Source organism: Saimiri boliviensis, chromosome 5, assembly GCF_048565385.1.
Source record: "Saimiri boliviensis isolate mSaiBol1 chromosome 5, mSaiBol1.pri, whole genome shotgun sequence".
Classification (NCBI taxonomy): domain Eukaryota; kingdom Metazoa; phylum Chordata; class Mammalia; order Primates; family Cebidae; genus Saimiri; species Saimiri boliviensis.
In genome coordinates this window covers 11,363,547-11,384,072 of record NC_133453.1, presented here as the reverse complement: position 1 = coordinate 11,384,072, position 20,526 = coordinate 11,363,547, and the positions used below count along the sequence as shown (strand labels likewise).

Here is a 20,526-nt window from a genome sequence, read left to right as displayed (position 1 = left end):
GTGGTGTGTGTCTGTAATCCCAGCTACTCAGGAGGCTGAGGCAGGTGAATTGCCTGAACCCAGGAGGCGGAGGTTGCGGTGAGCCAAGATCGTGCCATTGCACTCCAGCCTGGGTAACAAGAGTGAAACTCCGTTTAAAAAAAAAAGAGATAATGGCAATGGATTACTGAAATGATGAATTTTGGACTGTAGGTTAGTGTCAATGTTAAGAAAGCTGGGAAGCAAAGAAAAGCAGATGATGGCTTAAAAGGAGGATAGGCCAGTGCACTGGTGATCCAAATGAGGCTGAAGGACAGCTTCAGAGGAAACAACAAATAAACGAGAAAACAGAAAAAGATATTTTTGATTATTTTTTTTTTTTTTAGGATTGGGCTGGGAAAGAGTGATCAGTGGTTGAATGATAACTATAGAAGGAAAAAAGCTCAAGGATAGGTATCAAAAAAGGAATTCTGGAATTAACTGTTGGGAAACTGAGCCAGGTTTGAAAGATGATAAGGTCTGTAGATTGCTTTTCGGTATGGTTGGCCAAAAATTGGTGGAGGAAAACGTCATGGAAAATGAGAAGATGAAGGATTTGAGAGACCAGAGTATTGGATAACAGAATTGCCTGTTATCCATGTGTACCCTGAAGGCATCTAGGAAGATTCTGGGATTTGAAATGACAGAAAAACAGCCTGTGAAAGGATTACTGGGGAAATTAGTATTGGATGATATTGATGATGAGTGAGTGAACATTTTAATTGAATGGTTAAGCCTCAAAGGAGAGGATGGGGGAGGAAGGGGCTAGATGGGGTCAGTAGGCAGCAAAGGATGGACGTCTGATCTGCCTCCCACCATGAGGTGTGAGTGATGGATGACAGAATGCCCAGCCATGTCTTAAGAGGAAGTGGGGTCCTCTCTGGGGAACCAACTTCCAGTTAAAGAGGGAGGTGCAATTAACACTCTAAGAAGTTGTGGATATAGAAGACTGGTTATTTTTCAGGACAGGCAATCCAATGGCATATTTCAATATCTCCAAATGCCTTCTGGTTTCCTGATAATTTTCATAAAGACCTCTACGGAAGATGCAGTGAAAGGAAATTGTGGAAACAAAGTGTGCTTGGCATCAGGACTGTGGTCACATAGTGGTGCTCTTGATAAGATACAATCAGATAAACAGAAAGCAACTCTAATTCACCCTACGGGAGAAAGGCATTCCTTACCTTTCTTGTTCGAAGGCGTGCTGGATACCTCCTGGGGCTCTTCTGGGTCATTTGGTTCCAGAGAATCATCTCTTATCTCTGACAAAAGAAATATACGTCACTTCAGAGCTCAAATTAGGTGCAGAGAAAGTGCTGAGGGAAATCAGTGGAAGAACTAGAAAGCTAGAAAGTGCATGCGGCCCGGGGCCTGGGGATCTGCTAGCCCTAGGGGTTCCCTGGCTCTGTCTTGATTTTTGCCAACTTGTGGTTATTGCTACCTGTGTGACCATCACAGGGATCTAAGGCACAACTACCCCACAACAGAGGCTTAGTCTGATCCTTTTCGATTCTCTTATGGATGGAACAGAAGTGAGTGAAGAAGGTGCAATGAATGGAAATTGCAGAAGTAAACTGCTGGGTGTTAGGATCATAGCCAAGACAAGCCCATAGACCCCCTCCTTGTTCTCCCCTGCTAAGCTGAGCTCATAAGAAAAACAGCCTCGAGCCTTGTAAATAGGGCCTCTAGGTTCCTAGATGTGGTCACACCCAGCTCTCAAACCCATGCACCACCAAACCCCTCACTTGTTCCCTATCTAATCCCATTTTCTCACATTCTTTCCTCACCATGCCTTGCTGTCCTACTCCCATTCTAAGCAGAAAACCCCATCGCTAATGACCCCTTTATTTACCAACTCCTCCAAGCCGCACACCTCCCAGCTAAGGCGGGAGTTATACACTGCCAAAGACACCAAACAAAATCAGATATAATCTCAAAAGGGAATAGGAAGTTCCCATGAGGCAGCAAAAAAATGCCTCCCTTCCTCTGCCCCTACCACCCTTCTCCTCATGATCCCCACAATCCAACCCCAGTATTCCCCCACCGAAAATCTTCATTGTTACAACAAGGAGCCTCCTTCCAGATAAAGTGGATAGTCAAAAATCAAAAAACTCATCCTCCCTCAAAAACCAGCCAAGGAAATTGTAACATCTCTTCACCAATCCTTCCATATCGGTGCACACCCCCTGTACCTTCTCCTTCGCCCTTACTTGTCTTACCCCGTCTATTTATTGCACTGAAAGACACAACCTCAAACTGTCATGTTCGCTCTGTTACTTCCTCTCAAGGGGCCCTCGGCTCTCCTCCTGTCCCTCACATCAACCAAGAGAAAAAGCCTCACCCCGTAACATACCAAATAGTAAAAGTCCTCTCCTCGCCACTACTACCATGCGAAAAAAAAAAAAAAAGAAAAAAAGAAAAAAAGTCTCAAAAAGAGTTTATCCATAGGATTCTATCAGCCACCTCATAAACCCTTTAGAAGAGGCCACCTTCCCATACCTGCTTTCCCTATCTCTCCTGCCTACTCAGCTATCCCAGTTTCTCAATCCTAGGACCGTATTCCCATTCGCTTCTCACACACCATCCAAAAAGGCTCTGCCTTTGTAGACAGAGCCCTCACCGTCACTAGAACGACCCCACCGCCCTCGCTAACAGAGCTCCCAAACTTCTCTCCACATACACTACCAATTACAACCACACAAAACTCCCTCACCCTGCCAACCAAAGCCCCGTAACCCTCCACACCTCAAAACTTGGCCAAGCCCCCTTAGTGTCACCTTCTCCCAGGGACACATACACACAGGCACCATCCCTCCCTCTGCCTGTGGCTCAACTCAAAGCATCTCCAATTCCTCTTCCCATATCTCACTCCAAGTAAATTGTTAAGTTTCCCCTGAAGCTAACGGCCTCTTTACCCAGCCCGTCTTCATTACCTCCTCTCCTGCCTCTTAAACATGGAAACCCCTTCCCCGGACAGAAGCTGTCAAAGGGGTCTCTCTCTCTCTCTCTCTCTCTCTCTCTCTCTCCTCCTCCTCATTCTAGGTTGCTAAAGCTGGACCAAGTCCCTCCAAACAAGAAGCCTACACATTCCAACACCCATTCTCAATCCACTTGTCTGTTTACATTAACACCGCAGGCACCTTCTCTCTCTGTGAATCCACAACCTACTTCTGTCTCCTGCCAACTAGACAGGTGCTTGCACCCTTGTCTACCTGACCCCCAACATTGACCTTGTCCCTCCACACCGAAAACTCCCTGCCCTACTACACTACATGCCCCCCCAATATAGTTCATTCCCTTATTAGTAGCCCTTAAAGTCACAACTAGTGTCAGGTTAGAAGCAGGAAGCCTAAAAACCTCATTATCATAGTTTCAATTGCTCTCCCCAAACTGCCAATCGTCACTAAAAAAAAAAAAAAAAAAAAAAAAAAATGCAAACTTTATCACTCACCTCCAAAATCAACTAGACGCTTTAACAGCAGTTAGTCTACAAAAACTGCAGAGGCCTAGACCTCCTCACTGCTGAAAAAAAAAGTCTGTGCCTCTTTTTAAATATAAAATGCAGTTTCTCAATAAATCTAGGTGAGTGCAAAATAATATCAAAAGACTCAATGACCAAACCCAGAAAAAAACAAAACAAAACAAAAAAAACAATGCTTCCGCCTGGCCCTCCTGGCCTGGCTGGCCTCTCAGCTCCTGGGCCCCGTGGCCGCGTCCCCTCCTCGGCCCTGCTGTAACTCTCTTCCTTCTCTTGCTCTTTGGCCTTTGCCTCTTACCTTTTTATCCAGTTTTTGCAGAATCAATGACAAGCTTTTACCCGTGGCACAAGACAAGACATGATAATGTTCCAGGACTACCAACTTGCAAGCCAGCCTCACCCCAACCTGCATCCCTACTCAGCATGAAGCAGTTAGAAATGAATGGCGCCCCTTTTCCCTTTCTTTTATATATATAACAAAAGACTGGAATGTTAGGGTCACAGCAAGACAAGCCCATAGACCTCCTCCCTGTTCTCCCCTGCTAAGCCAAGCTCGTAACAAAAACAGCCACAAGCCTCGTAAACAGGGCACCTGGGTTCCAGAACGTGGTTGCACCTGGCTCTCAAACGCAGGCTGTTAACCCAATTAAGCAGAATGTCAGCCCCTGAGAACCAAGACGCAGTTTTTCTTAGACTAGCACCGGCTACCTGCAACCCCCCCCCCCCACCCATATAATCCCCATCGTGTGTAAGCCAGGCTGCTACCTTCATTGCCAGTGGTGAGGTAGCCGGCCTGGCAGGTTAACTTGCCAAACCTGACCCTGGGTCTGCTTCTCCTTCCTTTTGGTCAACCCTACACGGGGTATCATGACTACAGTCACACAGTTGCTGCTCTCAGCAGCCCTTGCTCAAGGAATGAAGCAGAGAGCGGGAAGTGGTGACGTTGAAATCTGATGGCCACAATGAAGGGGGATGTCTTTGCTGTATGAAAAATATATCTTGTTGCTTTGATGTCGATGTATGAATATTCTTTAACTGCTCTATCTGTGGTTATTTTACTTGGAGAAATAGTGAAGAAGTCTAGGTGCCTTATATATTTCCGTGTATAAGGATTGTGTGAAGAAAGCAGAAGCTAGCCTATGCTTGCTAGCATCTGTTAACAGCAAAGATATATAATGCTCTGCTGGTCTTTGCTGCACGAAGAAAGACAGAGGGCTTGAAGCCATAACAAATAAAGGCCCATCTCACATGAAGCTGTCACCTTTTTCTTTACACACTGCTATGAGATCAGCCTCAAACGCTGGCCTGCTTAGGAATAGGTGACCGAGGCAGGTGGCAAGCAGTCATTAGATCTTTGGAATAATTTATTACCTTTCAAATTATATTAGGAATATCAACTCTTAAACTCCACATGACATAGAAATGACCAGGGTTGAAAGTGAAAATTCCCCACAGTCAGGTCGGGGCTTGGAAGGAGGACCATCCAGGTCTGTGGCACTAATTCACTATTAGGGCTGCACAGTGCCCTTGTTCATTTGCTTTGCATTTTGACAGAGCAGTTTTGAGCACGACTTCATTGAAGTGGCCTCAGAAGAGTGGCTGTGTTAAACTGTCCAGCCTGACTCAGTTCCCTGTTCCCCTGGGGTTCCTGCCACAACTTGTGGCAGGTGAATGTGTCCTTTTCAGGCACGTTGTGGTATTCGGAGTCCAAGCCTACAGGGAGCGGTGGGGCTCTAACCCTCGTCATCTATGGCCCTATCCAAGTCTGCCTTTTCCAGACTTGCCTCCTGCACCCTCCCCAGGGACTCTGTATCCATTCAGAGGTCAGATCTTCTGCCTGTCCACACTCCCAAGTGCTGGGTGAACTGGAAGCTGAGCCAAGATTGCTGCTGAGAGGTGAGTGGAGAGCCTCTCAATCTTCTAGATCCAAATGGCTTTTCCTCTCAGTAGACACAGAAACAAAGGCAAGCTTTTAGGTGAACTGAATCAAGATTACCTGGCATAGGGCCCGAGGGGGAGTGGGGCATCTCTTGAAGGCCTTCTTTATCTTTTACTTGGGGGATCAGGTTGTCACTGGGCACTGAACGGAGGAAGAAAAAGTTTCAGATCTCAGGAACAACAAGCAGGGACCAGAGTGAGGAGGGAAGTGAATGCTCTATTCCAACAAGCAAAAACAACAGAGTAACTGAGCAGCCAAGGCCTGGGCAGGGGTGGAATGGAGTGGGAAAGTCAGCAAACATTCACACTCAATTATCCACTTGTTCTTCCATTGCTGTCAGCTTCCTGATTACGTTAACCTTTTTGGACGGTAGGCATTAGAGGAGTGGATGAAACATTATTTGATGAATAACTCCTTGTCCCCATCCTGTTGGGAGGCATGTCTTAAGAAATCCGCCCCCCCACCCCCCGCAAGTAATTCTAAGTCTCCAAGGTACTGATGTGTGTCCCTTCACCAATCCCAGTTGGTGCTTCCTGTGAACAGCACCTATGAAACAGGGGAAGGGGATTTCGTATTACATAAAGGGATTTCTTATGAAGGGGATTTCTTAACACATGCCTTCCAGCAGGAGGGGGCGATGGAATTATTCACTGTTCTCCAGGTGCATACATCAGAGAGGACCCCTATTCTCAGTACTGGAGAGCTCAGAATCCATGATCTCATTTTTGACAATGCCCAATAACATACCATTCTCATATTTAATGTAATCAAATTCCATTATGACAATGGTTTGGGAGGACAAGTGAGACAATTTTAGAAGCTAAGTATCAGGTCGAGCAGACATTTAACTATTTTATCATCTTTTCTAGTAATTTTGATAACATTGCTCTTAGAATCCAAACCATATACAAATGAAGCAGGTTGAAAATCAAAGGCTCCCATAATCAGGTGGGCGTGAGGAATCCACTAAGGGTCACTAGCTTGAGTATTACGTAGGTTACTTGTCCATGCAGAATGGTGTTTTGGTTGTTGGTTTGTTTTGCATTGCTGCATTGGGGAATAGGCCCCTTCTGCTTCTTTGTCTTTGTCACGCCCAGTTTTTTTTTCCCAGGGTTCCCACCATAGCCTCTTGGTTGGCAGATATTTCTCTTCTCCCTTCACACCTACCTTGAGCTAAGCTGTATCAGCCCCAGACAGTGTTACCTTGCACAGTGCCAGTGAGGAGGCTAGGCATCTCTTTTGAGTCTTCTTCCTCATTCATTTTGGGTGTTAACTTGTCATTAGTCACTGAAGGAGGAAAGGAAATTATTACAGATCACAGGGACTGGATGTGAGGGAGGAGGGTGAATGTTAGAAGCTCCTGGGGGAGATAGAGCCTCAAGGCACAAGGGTGGAGGGTTGGGCTGTCCCAGGAGTGGGAAGCAGGAGTTCTAGACTCTAGGTCTTACCCAGCCTCCTGGCAGTGCTCATAATTCCCCTTGAAAAGGGCTGTGTATGGGCAGGTGGGTGCAGGGGAAGAACTAGGACAATAAAAGACAAGTTGCTGGGATTGGAGGCAACATGGCACAGGCACCCTACGCTGGGGATATACAGGTGTTGGATGGGATCTGCTTCTCACCTGGAGTGTTCCTTCCTTCCTGGATGAGTCCAGGAAGAGGCAGGGTAGGGTCAGATGGGCTGGGTGATTCACTCAGGATCTCTTTGCTTTGCTGTGAGGATGTTCCAGGCTCACTGACTCTTGGCGCACAGGATGAACAGCTTGGTTGAGGGGGTTGTGGTTGGGGCAGCGGCAGCAGGGTAGGGAGGGAGCTTCCTCCTGCCAGGCCAGCTGGGGCTTCAAGTGGGATTGGTGTGTCTCTGCTCTGCTGTTCATAGGAAGCTCTGCTCTGCTGTTCACCAACTGGGATTGGTGAAAGGACATACATCAGTACCCTGGAGAGACTCAGAATTACTTGGGGAAGGGGATTTCTCAATTCACGCCTTCCAACAGGATGCGGACATGGAGTTATTCATTGTCCCCCAGGTGCATAGAACTGATTCACTGTCACCGTTATCCACCTGCAGCCCCTTTCTATTTTATTTATCCAGTTTGGGTATTGCGATCTAAGCCCTGATCTAATACCCAAATGGCTTCACACATAAAGTTGGGTTTGGGTTTGTACCCAGGAATTTAATTGTCTTTAATTTTGGTGTCATACAATTTAGTCAATAATGAACATGCCACAGTTTTAAAAGAAGTCTCTGTTTTAATAAATAAATAGATCATACTTCCCCAAAGCAAACAAGAGAAAATAAAAATTTCTTAGCAGGATATATTAGGACATTCATATTCTGGTTTCTGCTCATTTCTATGGAGTCAGCTTCTGTGCCTTCTTTTATACCCTGTGGTCTGGCCACACCCAGCTTTCTCTCTCATCCGCAATACCCCAGACCCTTGGCTTTCCACATGCTATTCCCTTGCATGGCTAGTGCTGGGTTTCTCTTACGATTCTTCTCCATCATTTATTTCAGAAATAAAATGATCTCGACCAGTGAATGGAGAAAGGAAAGTAACTTCAAATTTTGGAAAGAGATCCAGAACAAAATCATCAAGTTGAAAGTCGGGGAAGATGACTGAAGCTCAGCCAGGTCAGGGGCACATCCGTGTGTGGGTCCCCGTGCCTCTCAGATGTTCTTCACATTGCCTTTAAGGTGATGCCTCTCCTAATGTTGCCAGGATCCTGCCAGGGCAGCAGGCCCTCTGGAGCTGCCCCTGCCTGTAGGTGGACTTACCCCTTTCACTGTCCCTTTAGGTCAAGAAATCATCTGCCCCTTTGGGGGGAACCCTTTAGTGGTGAAGTGTCAGAGAGCAAAGGAGGAACTGTCAACGATGGTGATTCCACTAAAGAAAATATCACAATCCTACGTGGGCTAGTGGCCCTTCCCTTGTTGTTCTGAGGCAAGTGAACATACGCTTTGTCCACACTGTTTTTCTTCCAACCTAAAATGACTTCACTGCCTGCTCTTTTACCCTGGCTGCTTTCTTCCCAGCTCTGCCACTGTTCTTTTTCCTGCTCCTTTATTTACCCAGTCTCTTTTCTTTCTCCATGTGCTTCACGTTCCATTCTTTCTCAGACCCTCTCTGTGGTTGTGTCTGCGACTCCCTCCCTTTCTCCGTAGCTACCTTCCTTCCCTTCTTTAGCATTACTGTATGCCTTCCAGCTGTCCTTGTTTAGACTAGTGGTTAAAATCTCAGGCCCTGGTGTTGGGAGACCCAAGTAGGACTCTTGCTCTGCTTCTTAACACACAACAGACAATTAACTTTGAGAAAATTACCTCTGGGCTTTAATTTCTCTGTTGGTAAAACGAAGACAAAAATGACTTCACAGGGTTGCTTTAAGGATGATATGAGATAATCAAATAAAGTATTTGTGATAACGCAATAAGAAAAAGATACTTCTTATTATCCATCCTGATTCATTCTTCTTCCTCCCTGGCTGACCTTGTCCTTCCACCAGACCTGGTCTCTGTAACTTTGCATTTTTGTCACCTTATGCATTCCCTATAGATTGTCCGGTATGCCAAATTGTACGATTTTTTTCCAAATTCATAGAACACACAAAAAATGTTTATGCCCTCTAGAAATTCATCTTAGAGAGCTGGGGTCAGCTTTAGCAAGGGGCTGCCCCTGCAGCCGTACCAATGAAAGAAAATGAGTCCATTCGTTCCCAAAGAGAAAGCCAGGGATGAATGTGCATATTCCACAGGGCTAGAAGCAGACCCAGACTTTTACCATAGCAACTTTTTAAATGCAAAAAGCACTTGAGAAATCTCATTACCACGTCTGAAGCTTCTGTAAATCGTCACCAGATTGGGATATTCATGCAGGTTAATCTGACTGAACAATGTCACCAGAAGAGACAGGTTAAAAGTCCTCTCCAGCTGGGTGAGAATGTTGTGCACCACTTTGGATACGGGGACCAAATTTCTGCAGGCTTCCAGAGATTCCTTAAAAAATGGAGTGAAGGTTTATTATCAACGATTATAAAATTGAATGGGAAGTTATACACTTGTGATCTTCCAAGTTTTAAGAAAGCTACTTTACTCTTTTAAGAAGAAATTTAACATAAAATGTAGAGTCACAGTTTCTAAGGTAGAGTCGTCACAGTTTTACATGCTTATTTTTGAAACTTTACACCTATTTGGCTGACTAGTGACAAAAATAAATAATTTAGCTTTCTTTAAAGTAAGTCTATATTCTGAATCCACATTTCAGGCACATTTGAGATAAGAGAGAAATTTTAAGGAAGGAAAGTGGGATTAAAGGATGTGGCTGTATAACCGATTCTTTAAGGCCCTGGGCAGGATGCTTCAGCAATGGTTCTAGTAATGGTCAATTACTAGACAATTCTGTTGATTGCATGTTAGCCTCTGCACTCTCTCTGTGTGTGTCTCTCAAACTTGAGATGGCCTGAATGGACTCCAGCCACAGGGAAATCACCCAGAGAATGTTCCTTGCTGAGAGGATGGACAAAAGGAGAAATATGGCAAACGAGAATTGATGCAAACGTTCATTGAACACCTACTATGCTCAGTCAGCAAGTCTTTAGATACACAGCACTGGATAAGACCAACATGGAGCTGCCATATTTGGGGGGCGGGGTAGGCACTGTCAGGTGGAGAAGATGGGCAATAAACAATAAACACAAAGAAATATCCATTTACAATTGAGAGTAGTGTTATAGAGGGAAAGCATAGATTGCAATGGAACCAAATGACGAAGGGGTCTTAATGAGATGAGTGGGTCAAGGAGACATCTCTGAGGAGTACTATCTCGTCTGTGATCTGAAGAGGGAGTTGGGTCCACCAGGCTAAGACTAGGGGAAGATTGCTGGCACTTCCCTGAGTCTGGGGCTCAATAAATGCTTTTAAAAACCCAAATTATGTAAAAATGGGTCCACTTTTGTCCACATAGCATATCTCCCAGTGCCTGCCTGTCTCACATCAGAATGCACTGTGAGCAACATAAGCTGTTATAAATTGGGATGATGCCTGTAGTGAGTTGAATGGTGCCCACCTCAGCCAAGATATATGGATCTAGAATCTGTGAATGTGAACTTATTCGGAAAAAGTGTCTTTGCAGTTGTAATTAAGTTAAGGATCTTGAGACAAAATCATCTTTGATCAGGGTGACCCTAAATCCAAGTGTCCTCAGGAGATTAGGTAGAAGACTCAAAAGAGAGGTGATGTAGAGAGGGAAATAGATTAGAGTGATGCCTCATGTCTACAAGGCAAGGAACACCAGGGATTTTCAGCAGCCACCAGAAGCTAGGGGATAGGCAGGGATCAAATTCTCCTCAAGGCCTCTAGAAGGAACCAACCCTGTCAACACCTTGGGTTTGGGCTTCTGGCCTCCACAACTGAGAGCATATATTTCTGTTGTTTTCAGCCACCTGATTTGTAGTCATTGTCACAGCAGTCCTTATGACACCCTAGAAACCAATATAGCCCCTAAGACACTCTCCATCCTAATCACCCCCACCTTCTGAGATAATGAACATGGCCAGGCTAGACCTTCCAAACTCTAGAGGCCCTAGTGGTTTGTGGTTTGAGACCTCAATAATTGGGTGTACTTGGTGGGGGCTGGGCTCCCACGGAAGGGTCCAACAGGACTCACCATGTACATTCTCTGAGTGATGAAGGAGTTGTCTCGGAGGCCTTCAAAGAAGGGAAATGGCTTGTCTATGGCATAGGCGATCCTCAGCTTCTGGTACATGAAGTGCTGAAAAAGAGCCTCTTCCATGGCTCTTGTCATGGTGAACATCCTATGGAAAAACGCATAATAAAAAATAGAAGCAAAGGCCAGGTGTGGTGCTCATGCCTGTAATCCCAGCACTTTGGGAGGCTGAGATGGGCAGATCATGAGGTCAAGAGATCAAGACCATCCTGGCCAATATGTTGAAACCCTATCTCCACTAAAAATACAAAAATTATCTGGGCGTGGATGGTGTGCACCTATAGTCCCAGCTTTTGGGGAGGCTGAGGCAGCAGAATCGCTTGAACCAATGAGATGAGGTTGCAATGAGCTGAGATCATGCCACTGTACTCCAGCCTGGGTGACAGAGCAAGATTCCATCTCCAAACAAACAAACAAACAAAATAGAAGCAAAGACTTTGAGGCGTGCGGGGAGCTTCTCTCTGCATTAAATGGGCAGCTGTAAAGGTGGGCATTCTGGTGTCAAAGGCATCCTTAGTAACCTGCAAGGCAATGTCCGCCTAAAAGCCTCATGGGTATTGGAAACAATGACAATTTCAAGCAATAATGGAGGCTGAGAGTGACTGAAAATATAATGACAGAATCCCAAGGGGCTGCAGGTGAACATAAGGCAGATATTAAAAGTAGCTGATATTTATAGAGTGTTTCCTCTATGAATATCATTTAAACCACTCCCAATCTTCAACACAAATGGGCCAAGCATAAACGAAAGTGTGAGGGCTAAGAAGCATACTTAGTAAAAGTGACTTAACTGACTTGTTCAATGCAACCATTTCATATCTCAGACATGTGCCTTTCCCAAGCCCATGCAACATTTATTACAGATTGGCCATTTATGGACCATGAGAAGATATTGTTAGGTTATAATGGGCAGAAAATTTACAAATGACATTCTTGACAAATTGTCAAGAAAAGGAAATCACTAACAAAACATTCAATGGATTTCAGATTTTTTAAAAAACAAAACAAACACGGATTCCATTTTTTCCAACTTCATTTTGTGTTGAACAGAAATTAAATTGTAATTAACAACTGTTTCCAGGGGTTTAATCCCAGTGGCAGATGAAGCACCCCAGTCTCTTTCTCCTCATTCCCAATTTTTTTTAACTTGGCAGAAAAAGAAATCATGAAAGGAATAATCTGCAGTAGCACTGGAAAACCAGAAAAGATGCCACAGAGTCAGTGGTAGGGAAGAAGTTTTGGAAGACAGAGAACAGACAGGAGACATCTACTATCCACAATATACCTAGGGGAAGGAGATAGTGCAAAGATCAGTACAGAGTCAGAGAAAGTCAGAACGAATGAATATATACTAAGAAGAGGAAGGGGTCTTGAGGCTCCTTTTAGGACAATTCATTACACAGCAGTGCTCAGAACAGGAAGTCTGAAGCTTCCTCATTCTTCATCTGTCATGAGTCCCAAAGATGAAAGGGAGGCACAGAGAGATTAAGTAACTCACCCAAGGTATTCAGTGGCAAAGTAGAGCTTGTCTGACTCTAACGTCCTGTTTCTATGCAAGATACTACATCTCATCAATGACTGTTCATATTTTTATTATGTAAAAAGATTTTGCAAACAAATAAGCAAAAGACAAACATCCAACTAGAAAAAAAAAGCAAAATACACGAACAGGAAGTGATAAAAGAATAATCCAAATGTACAGTGAATATATAAAAAGTATGTTAACTAGCTAGTAGAACATATAAATGAAGGCTGGACACAGTGAGTCATGCCTGTAATACCAGCACTTTGGGAGGCCAAGATGGGCGGATCACCTGAGGTCAGGAGTTCAAGACCAGCCTGGTCAACATGGTGAAATCCTGTCTTTACTAAAAATACAAAAATCAGCTAGGTGTGGGGGCACATGCCTGTAGTCCCAGCTACTCAGGAGGCTGAGGCAGGAGAATCTCTTGAACCTGGAAGGTGGAGGTTGCAGTGATCTGAGATGGTGCCACTGCATTCCAGTCTGGGCAGCAGAGTGAGACTCCATCTCGAAACAAACAAACCAACCAACTCCAAAACAAAACAAAACAAAAAAATCCAACGTGTAAATGAAGACAGTTTGATAACGTATTTGTCTATCAAATTGGCCAAGGTAGAAAATAATGGCAATAATTCCAGACACTGTGAGTGGGAAGGTAAACAGGTCCGAATGTTCTGGAGGCTGATTTAGTAATCAGGTTCAAATGCCCTAAAATATCATTATGTCCTTGAAACAAATTACAGAATTCCTTTGTATTCCCACTTCTAATAATTTATTTCAAGCAAATAATCATGAATGTGTTTAAAAAAACGTATAAAAAGTTCATGAGACACTGGAGAGGAAATTAAATGTACTGTCAGGTTTTCCTTTTCAACCAGCTTCCCAAGGACCTCTAATCATTTACACAATGGATAACAGATGAGCCGCTACTGCGGGCAGGGTAGGATCAGAGTGGAGGGGAGGGTAGAGGGCCAGTCTGGGATCCACTCACAATAACAGGCTAGATTCTACGGGGAAAAAAAGAGTTGTTATCAGTTTTCCCTCCAAGGCCCTCCTTTTAACCGTGTCCTGGTAAGTATCACGTGCCTGAGCTCTGAGAGCTTCTCAGAGTTGAAATAGTTAAACTCCACCCTGCAGCTGCTGCCCGGAAGTTGGTTATAAAAGCTGTAGTCACCAAGAGCGAAGAATAAAGCAGCAAAGACAGAAACTCACCTGGACGCTGGGCTTGTTGTTTCTGCCCTTTGCCAGGTTCCCGGGGCTGGGCCAGGGATCACTCCTGTGAGACTGGGAGATTTACGGGGAAAGGCCAGCAGGCACAAAAGGAAGTCTGTGCTTTGTTACACGCAATAAGGGGCCAGTCTTCGGAGAAAAGAAAAGTGAAACTGTTTGGAGTTTGCCAAGCAGGAAGCTGAAGCCAGGTCGGTGCCTGCAGCCTCTCTCCACATTCTCAGGGGCATTTGTGAGGTTCCCAGGGTGTCTTGGCAGATGGGGTTTGGGGGAGGGCATGTTGCCAGTTGGGATCAGCCTAGAGAGAGGGGTATGGGAGGAGGGGGCATAGGGGTCCAGCCCCAGCAGCAGTGGGAACTGGGAACCCACTGTCCAGCTGCTTCCCTACCCGTGTCGATTTTCCCATGACTTATCCTTATTCTGTACATTTTATGGTGATTAAAACGTTCTCAAATTGGATTGTGGTGATGTTTACATAATGGAATAAATTTGATGGAAATTATTAAACTTCAACAACACACACAAAAAAGAAAGGAAATGTGCCAGAAATGCCTAGAATTTGTCAGGATAAGATTATTACATGAAGAAATTGAAATGAAAGGGAACCTGCACATGAACTAGAATTGTGCAGAAGCAGGCAGACCTCCAGGCAGAAAAGTGGCTGACAGCTGCAGGTAGGTGGGAGCCCGGAGTCCGAGGCAGAGCTGGGGCCTGCTGACTCCGGGGCAGCAACTCAAGGGCTGGCTGGCTGGCTGGCAGGAACACCCTTTCTCAGGCCCCTTTTAAAGATCCCTAATGTACATTGGCTTGTGGGGCCTATGAAAAGTCCTCTAAACTATTGGCCAGGCACAGTGGCTCATGCCTGTGTCTTAGCTAGCACTTTGGGAGGCTTGAGGCAGGCAGATCACTTGAGGCCAGGAATTCAAGACCGGCCTTGCCAACATGGTAATAATGGGAAAACCATAACTGTTACTTCACATGCTAGTGATTATATACTGAGAATCCATTAAAATTATATATAATTCTTTTTAGCTCCATTTTGTTGAGGTATAACATTTATTAATTGGTATTGGTACATTATTAAAATGTAATTGGTATTACATTTTACCAAATGTAATTACTGCACCAGTCAAGATACAGACTATTTATAGGCTGAAAGAGTCACTTGCGTCTATAATCCCAGTGTTTTGGGAGGTTGAGGCAGGAGGATCACTTAAGCCCAGGTGTTTGAGACCAGCCTGGACAACATAGCAAGACCTCATCGCTACAAAACTAAATTTTTTTTTTTTTTTTTTTTTTTTTTTTTTTTGAGATGGAGTTTCACTCTTGTTACCCAGGCTGGAGTGCAATGGCGCGATCTTGGCTCACCGCAACCTCCGCCTCCTGGGCTCAGGCAATTCTCCTGCCTCAGCCTCCTAAGTAGCTGGGATTACAGGCACGCACCACCACGCCCAGCTAGTTTTCTGTATTTTTAGTAGAGACGGGGTTTCACCATGTTGAGCAGGATGGTCTGATCTCTCGACCTCGTGATCCACCCGCCTCAGCCTCCCAAAGTGCTGGGATTACAGGCTTGAGCCACCGCGCCCGGCTAAATTTTTAAAAATTAATTGGGCATGGTGGCACACACCTGTGGTCCCGCTACCAGGGAGGCAGAGGTGGAGAATTTCTTGAGCCTGGGAGGTCAAGGCTCCGGTGACGGGTGACAGAGTGAGACCCTGTCTCAAAAAAAAAAAAAAAAAAAAAAGACATAGACCATTTCTGTCACCCCAGAAAGTTCCTGTGCCCTTTGCAGATAATTCCCTCCTTAAGGCCAACACCAGGTAATCACTGATTTGTTTTCTATCACTAAAAATTAGTTTTATCTATGTTAAAGTTTGTTATTTATCAATGAAAGCACATGGAATGCACTTTTTGGTGGATGGGTTTTTTTCCCAAAAAATTACGCTTTTGAGATTTATCCTTGTTGTGGGTCAGTAATTTATTCTTCTTCAGCAGGTGTGCTGGCCACCAAGCTCTTGCCGATTCTGTCTGATCAGCATGATGTCACCAAATATAATTGGTCAGTCTGACATTCTATGGGATGTCCAGGTGATCCAGATACCTTTCAACTATATTATGACTAAGGGTAAGGGAGTTAATATAACCTGCCTGGACTGCCTATTTTCTTAGCCTAGTCCTCTGGCTTTCCCATACATTCTGTGAGCAACCCAATGTAGTTCTAAGAAATTGACTTTCTGCCTGAGGTAGCCAGAGTTGGTTTGGATTACTTTTACTCCCAAATCCTGACTGATAAAAAAATTGGGTAGCAGAGGTTGAATTATAGGTAAGAGATATTCAAGGAAAAATGATCAATCTGGGATTGGTTATCTGACGTAATTGGACATAAAAGCAGTGAACATCCCCATCAGCATTCAGAGTCAGGAATTGAGGAGTCATGAGCAAGCAGGGGTGAGTTGACAAATTAAATTACGACACTGGATTGTGGTTACGACTTTACAATTCATTTCCCCAATTCCAGGTGTCAGATTCTAGCATACTTAGCAAAATGAAGAGAAATCTTTTAGGTAGAATGAAAGCATTCATTTACCTTTGGGGAGTATCACCTACTTGCCCTAAATCTGGATGGGGGAAGAGAGACAGGAAGCAGGCTGGCGCCTTCAGGCCCCACAGGTCACATGACAGTAAAGGAAGACATTGGGAACCAGGGATGATCTGATGGTCCTACACGTGCCTGACCCAGGCATCCCTTACCCAGGAGAGGTTCTGTAGTGAGCATAGGGGAAAAACAAGACAAATGGGAAATAGAACGGAAATTCCAGGCTGTCCTTACCTGAGTTAATGCATGGTGTTGCAGAGCAGGGCTTTCTAGTAGCAGCAGTATCTCTGAAGTCCCAATCTTACCACCAGTCAGCTGAGGAACACCAATGGCCTTGTGCTTATAAGCAAAAGAAGCTGGCAGATTTTCAAAAATATCCAGTTCACTGGTGTCCTGGGCCTGCCTGCTGCCTATAGGCAGAGAGAAGTGGCGGGTGGGGGGGTGGGTGCTGAAGCAGCTGGTATTATCTGTGCCAGGCCTTGTTGGAACCCCATGGGACAGCTGTGTCCAACAGAGGGCCAGCTTACTAGCCTTTCTTGTTCTAGAGAGGGAGGGAGGAAGAGCGAGAGTGAGAGCGAGAGAGCAAGCGAGAGAGAGAGAGAGAGAGAGAGAGAGAGAGAGAGTGAGAACCAGACATATGCAAGATCTGGTAGTCACAGTGACCCTGCCTGCCTACTGGAAAAGGTGTCCTCATCAGTGTTCTGGAGTCTGTCCCAACAAGATTGGTGTTTGTTCCTTTGGTAGAAAGCAAGCATAAGTGGGGAGGGGGTAGAAATGTCTCGCCCTCTATATTTTGCAAACTTATGTATGCAAATTTCCTTGCATATGTGTAATGAGCCAGAAAAAGTAGGATTCATGGGCAGATGTTTTGGAAAAATACTACTTTGCCTCTGGCTTTTCAATCTTCACCACTGCTCTGTCACTGGCCCTGGGTTCTACTTAGCCCTCTGTCTTTAACCCATTGTTCTGCCTGGATTTCAAGTCCTGAGATTTTACTTATTATATTTGTTCTTTACTCCCATTTGTTTATCACTTGACTTTATGCTGATACAGTGTGTTTTTGTAAATTATTTAAAATCCTTTACAGAATGAGGGCTGGGTCTAAATGAGAAATTGTGTACAAACATAAATGTCATACAGCTATCCTCCGGTATCATATGGTCGTTGAAGGTCTAGATAATCAGCTCCACATCCTTTCCCTGTGCAATGAGAAGGCTATCGCTTTCCTCAAGATTTCAGTGAGATGGTGGAAGCTCATTTTTTCCCCCATTACCCCTGGCTGCACTTGTAAAGTGGCCATGTATTTGAGAAAACTTAGAATTGCGCTTCTCTTGCCCAACCTCAGCCCTCGCCTTTGGCTGGAGGAGTTGAGAGAGCTGTCTCTTATCTCTGTCTGCTTTCAAGGAGTGCTAAGGACATCTCCCTCACTTTATAATGCACAGTATTTCAGTTCTCTCTAGGGCCATCTCCAAACACTGGGCCTAACTCATCCAGCCCAGGCTCACCAAGGTGCATGGCTAGCCCTGGAGCCTGACTAAAGATTTGAAACACCTGGTCTTCACTTGTCCTTCTCAGCCACCTCAGCAAGGGGTAGGGACAAATGTGGAGTTTGCTTCCTCCTCATGATGCCACCTTACCTCAAAACAACTTTGATCTGCTTGAGTGGAACGACTTTTTCACGCTCTTTCTTTGGCAGGAACAAATGACCCCATCTTCCGTGGCCTCATGGGGCTGGCTCTGCTCCTCCTCCCTTGACTGCAAGACCTAACGGTGATTGGATGGAGAGAGGACTGTAGAGCTGGCGTACCCAGGTCAGGTGGTTAGACAGTTTCACTTTTCTTCTCTTCTTTGGCCCAGCCACAAGGGGCAGCTGGCAGTTTCACCTCAGAGCTGCGGGAAGGGACAGCGGCAGTGAAAATCGAATCAGGTGTGATCCTAGGCTGAGCTCATGGCCCAGCGGGGCCAGCAGGGGCAGATGGCAAGTAGAGGCAACGATCTCAACTTCAGGTGGGTCATCATCTCCTTTCCTGTCTGTCCTTCAGCTCTGGTAGGGTTCCCATTCACACTTGTCACTTAATGTCTACTCAGCTTCACTCTACAGCTATACAGTAGAATGAGGTTACAAATAAATAACAAGGCAATCAGATTTCTTAAATTGCAGGGATTGGCTGTTGGAGAAACTCAAGGGTGCTCTGACTCACATGGTCTTCCTATTTCCTTACATCTGTGAATGGCTGGACTGGAGCTGTTTGAACGTCTTGCGCCTTCTGAGGCTTTGTTGTAGGATTGGATGATTACCCATGATCTCTGAACCCTCTCCTCTCCCCCAGGCCTCCTTTATACCTACCCCAAAAGACGACTCTGTCTAAAAAAGATCTTTTTAGAAGAATTAAAATCCAAATACCTGTCTGTTGTCACACATTCCAGGCTGTGTAGCTGGGGACCAGTTCTGCTCTGAGCCCATTTATATGGCTCTTAGCCCTAGAATCAGTTCAGGATCTCCGCGTACTTGGTAGGAGGAAGTAACAGCAGATGAGACCCAAGAAAAAATAGCAGCAGGTAGAGAGGGAGTGCTGCTTCTGCTATTTTTATTTTTCTGTTCTGGTATGTTTTACATATCTGGTTAGAGAAGCCTGGAAATAATCATTAAAAAATATAAGGCAAGACCAGCCTGACTGACATGGAGAAAACTAAAAATACAAAATTAGCGGGGCATGGTGGCACATGCCTGTAGTCCCAGCTACTTGGAAGGCTGAGGCAGGACAATCGCTTGAACCAGGGAGGCAGAGGTTGCAGTGAGCCGAGATTGCACCGCTGCACTCCAGCCTGGGCAACAAAAACAAAACTCTGTCTGAAAAAAAAAAATAAATAAAACAAGTTATGTCAATACAGTCATTCTTTCCTATCTGTGAATTCTGTATCCATGAATCTAACCAACCATGAATGCAAAATATTTTTTAAAAATTAAAAACATTAATAACAACAATAAAAAGTAACATAAAAATCTAAAATACAGTATAACTATTTGGCATTTACATTGTGTTAGGTATTTTAAGTAATCTAGAGATGATTTAAAATATACAGGAGGATGTGCATAGGTTCCATGCCAATACTACACCTTTTATATCAGGGACTTGAGCATCCATGGATTTTGGTACCCATTCCCCCCAGATACCAAGGGATAACTTGACATTCTTGATAAAAATGCAAACAATGTGTGGAATGTAAAAGTGTGTGGAAACTTGTCTAATTGGGACTCTGTGCCAAGGCTACTTCTGGCACGGGTACAGCCCCAAGAAAGCAACAGTTTTTGCTGTCACCAGCAGCAGTGGTGGCACCAGGCTGGTTTTCAGTGCCCAGTGCCCCTGGGCTCCCAGGCAGGCATCCCAGTCATCTCTCTTTCACTTGCTCTCTAGCAAAGGGAAGATGAGCCAGTGGAACTCAAAGTCCAGCCAGCCTATGGTCACCAAGCAGGAAAAAGATGGCACTGAGAGGTGACAATGTGGTAATGCTGACCTCAGAGAATGAGTTAAGAAGTGTTGCCTCTGCTTTTATTTTTGGAAGAAATTGGGGAGAATGATGCCATTTCTTCCCTAAATGTCTGGTAGAATTAGCTAGTAATACCATTTGGGTCTAGGAGTTTCCTTTCTGGAGGGTTTTATTGATTCAAATTTCTTTAATAGATATAGGCCTATTCAGACAATCTATCTCTTATGCAAGTTTTGGTTATTTTGTCTTTTAAAGAATTTGTTCATTTCATCTGTTACCAAATTTGTAGGTGTAGAGTCCACAGTTTTCCTTTATTACCTTTTCATTGTTGATGGAATTCACAGTGATGACCCGTCTTTCATTTTGATAATTTGTCTTCTCTATTTTTTTCTCTGTTAGCCTGGCTAGAGGTTCATTAGTTTTATCAGTCTTTTCAAAGAGTCAGCTTTTTGTTTCATTGAGTTTCTCTAATGTTTTCCTGTTTCAATTTCATTAATTTCCACTTTAATTTTTATTATTTATTTTCTGCTCACATCAGAGG

General features: G+C 44.6%; 2 protein-coding genes across 11 annotated transcripts in view; one reads left to right on the top strand and one right to left on the bottom strand.

The window, feature by feature from the left end:
* SP110 (SP110 nuclear body protein) overlaps positions 1 to 13,992 on the bottom strand; it is a 54,950-nt gene extending 40,958 nt beyond the window's left edge. The window contains exons 1-7 of one of the 2 annotated variants that reach the window (XM_074398911.1): positions 13,886 to 13,992; positions 11,092 to 11,239; positions 9,254 to 9,422; positions 7,054 to 7,335; positions 6,639 to 6,722; positions 5,493 to 5,576; positions 1,203 to 1,280 (exon numbers count right to left, since the gene is read on the bottom strand). In XM_074398911.1, coding sequence (XP_074255012.1) covers positions 1,203 to 1,280; positions 5,493 to 5,576; positions 6,639 to 6,722; positions 7,054 to 7,335; positions 9,254 to 9,422; positions 11,092 to 11,238 — 844 coding nt within the window. In that variant the 5' untranslated portion in view covers position 11,239; positions 13,886 to 13,992. The remainder of the gene's footprint in view (positions 1 to 1,202; positions 1,281 to 5,492; positions 5,577 to 6,638; positions 6,723 to 7,053; positions 7,336 to 9,253; positions 9,423 to 11,091; positions 11,240 to 13,885) is intronic. The other variant, XM_074398910.1, reaches the window with a different exon arrangement.
* An 8-nt stretch (positions 13,993 to 14,000) lies between these two features.
* SP140 (SP140 nuclear body protein) overlaps positions 14,001 to 20,526 on the top strand; it is a 100,767-nt gene continuing 94,241 nt past the window's right edge. For 5 of the 9 annotated variants that reach the window (XM_074398894.1, XM_074398893.1, XM_074398892.1 and 2 more), the window contains exons 1-3: positions 14,001 to 14,091; positions 15,896 to 16,025; positions 18,193 to 18,503. In XM_074398894.1, the coding sequence (XP_074254995.1) occupies positions 18,445 to 18,503 (59 nt within the window). In that variant the 5' untranslated portion in view covers positions 14,001 to 14,091; positions 15,896 to 16,025; positions 18,193 to 18,444. The remainder of the gene's footprint in view (positions 14,092 to 15,895; positions 16,026 to 18,192; positions 18,504 to 20,526) is intronic. The other 4 variants (XM_074398887.1, XM_074398889.1, XM_074398890.1 and 1 more) reach the window with 4 other exon arrangements.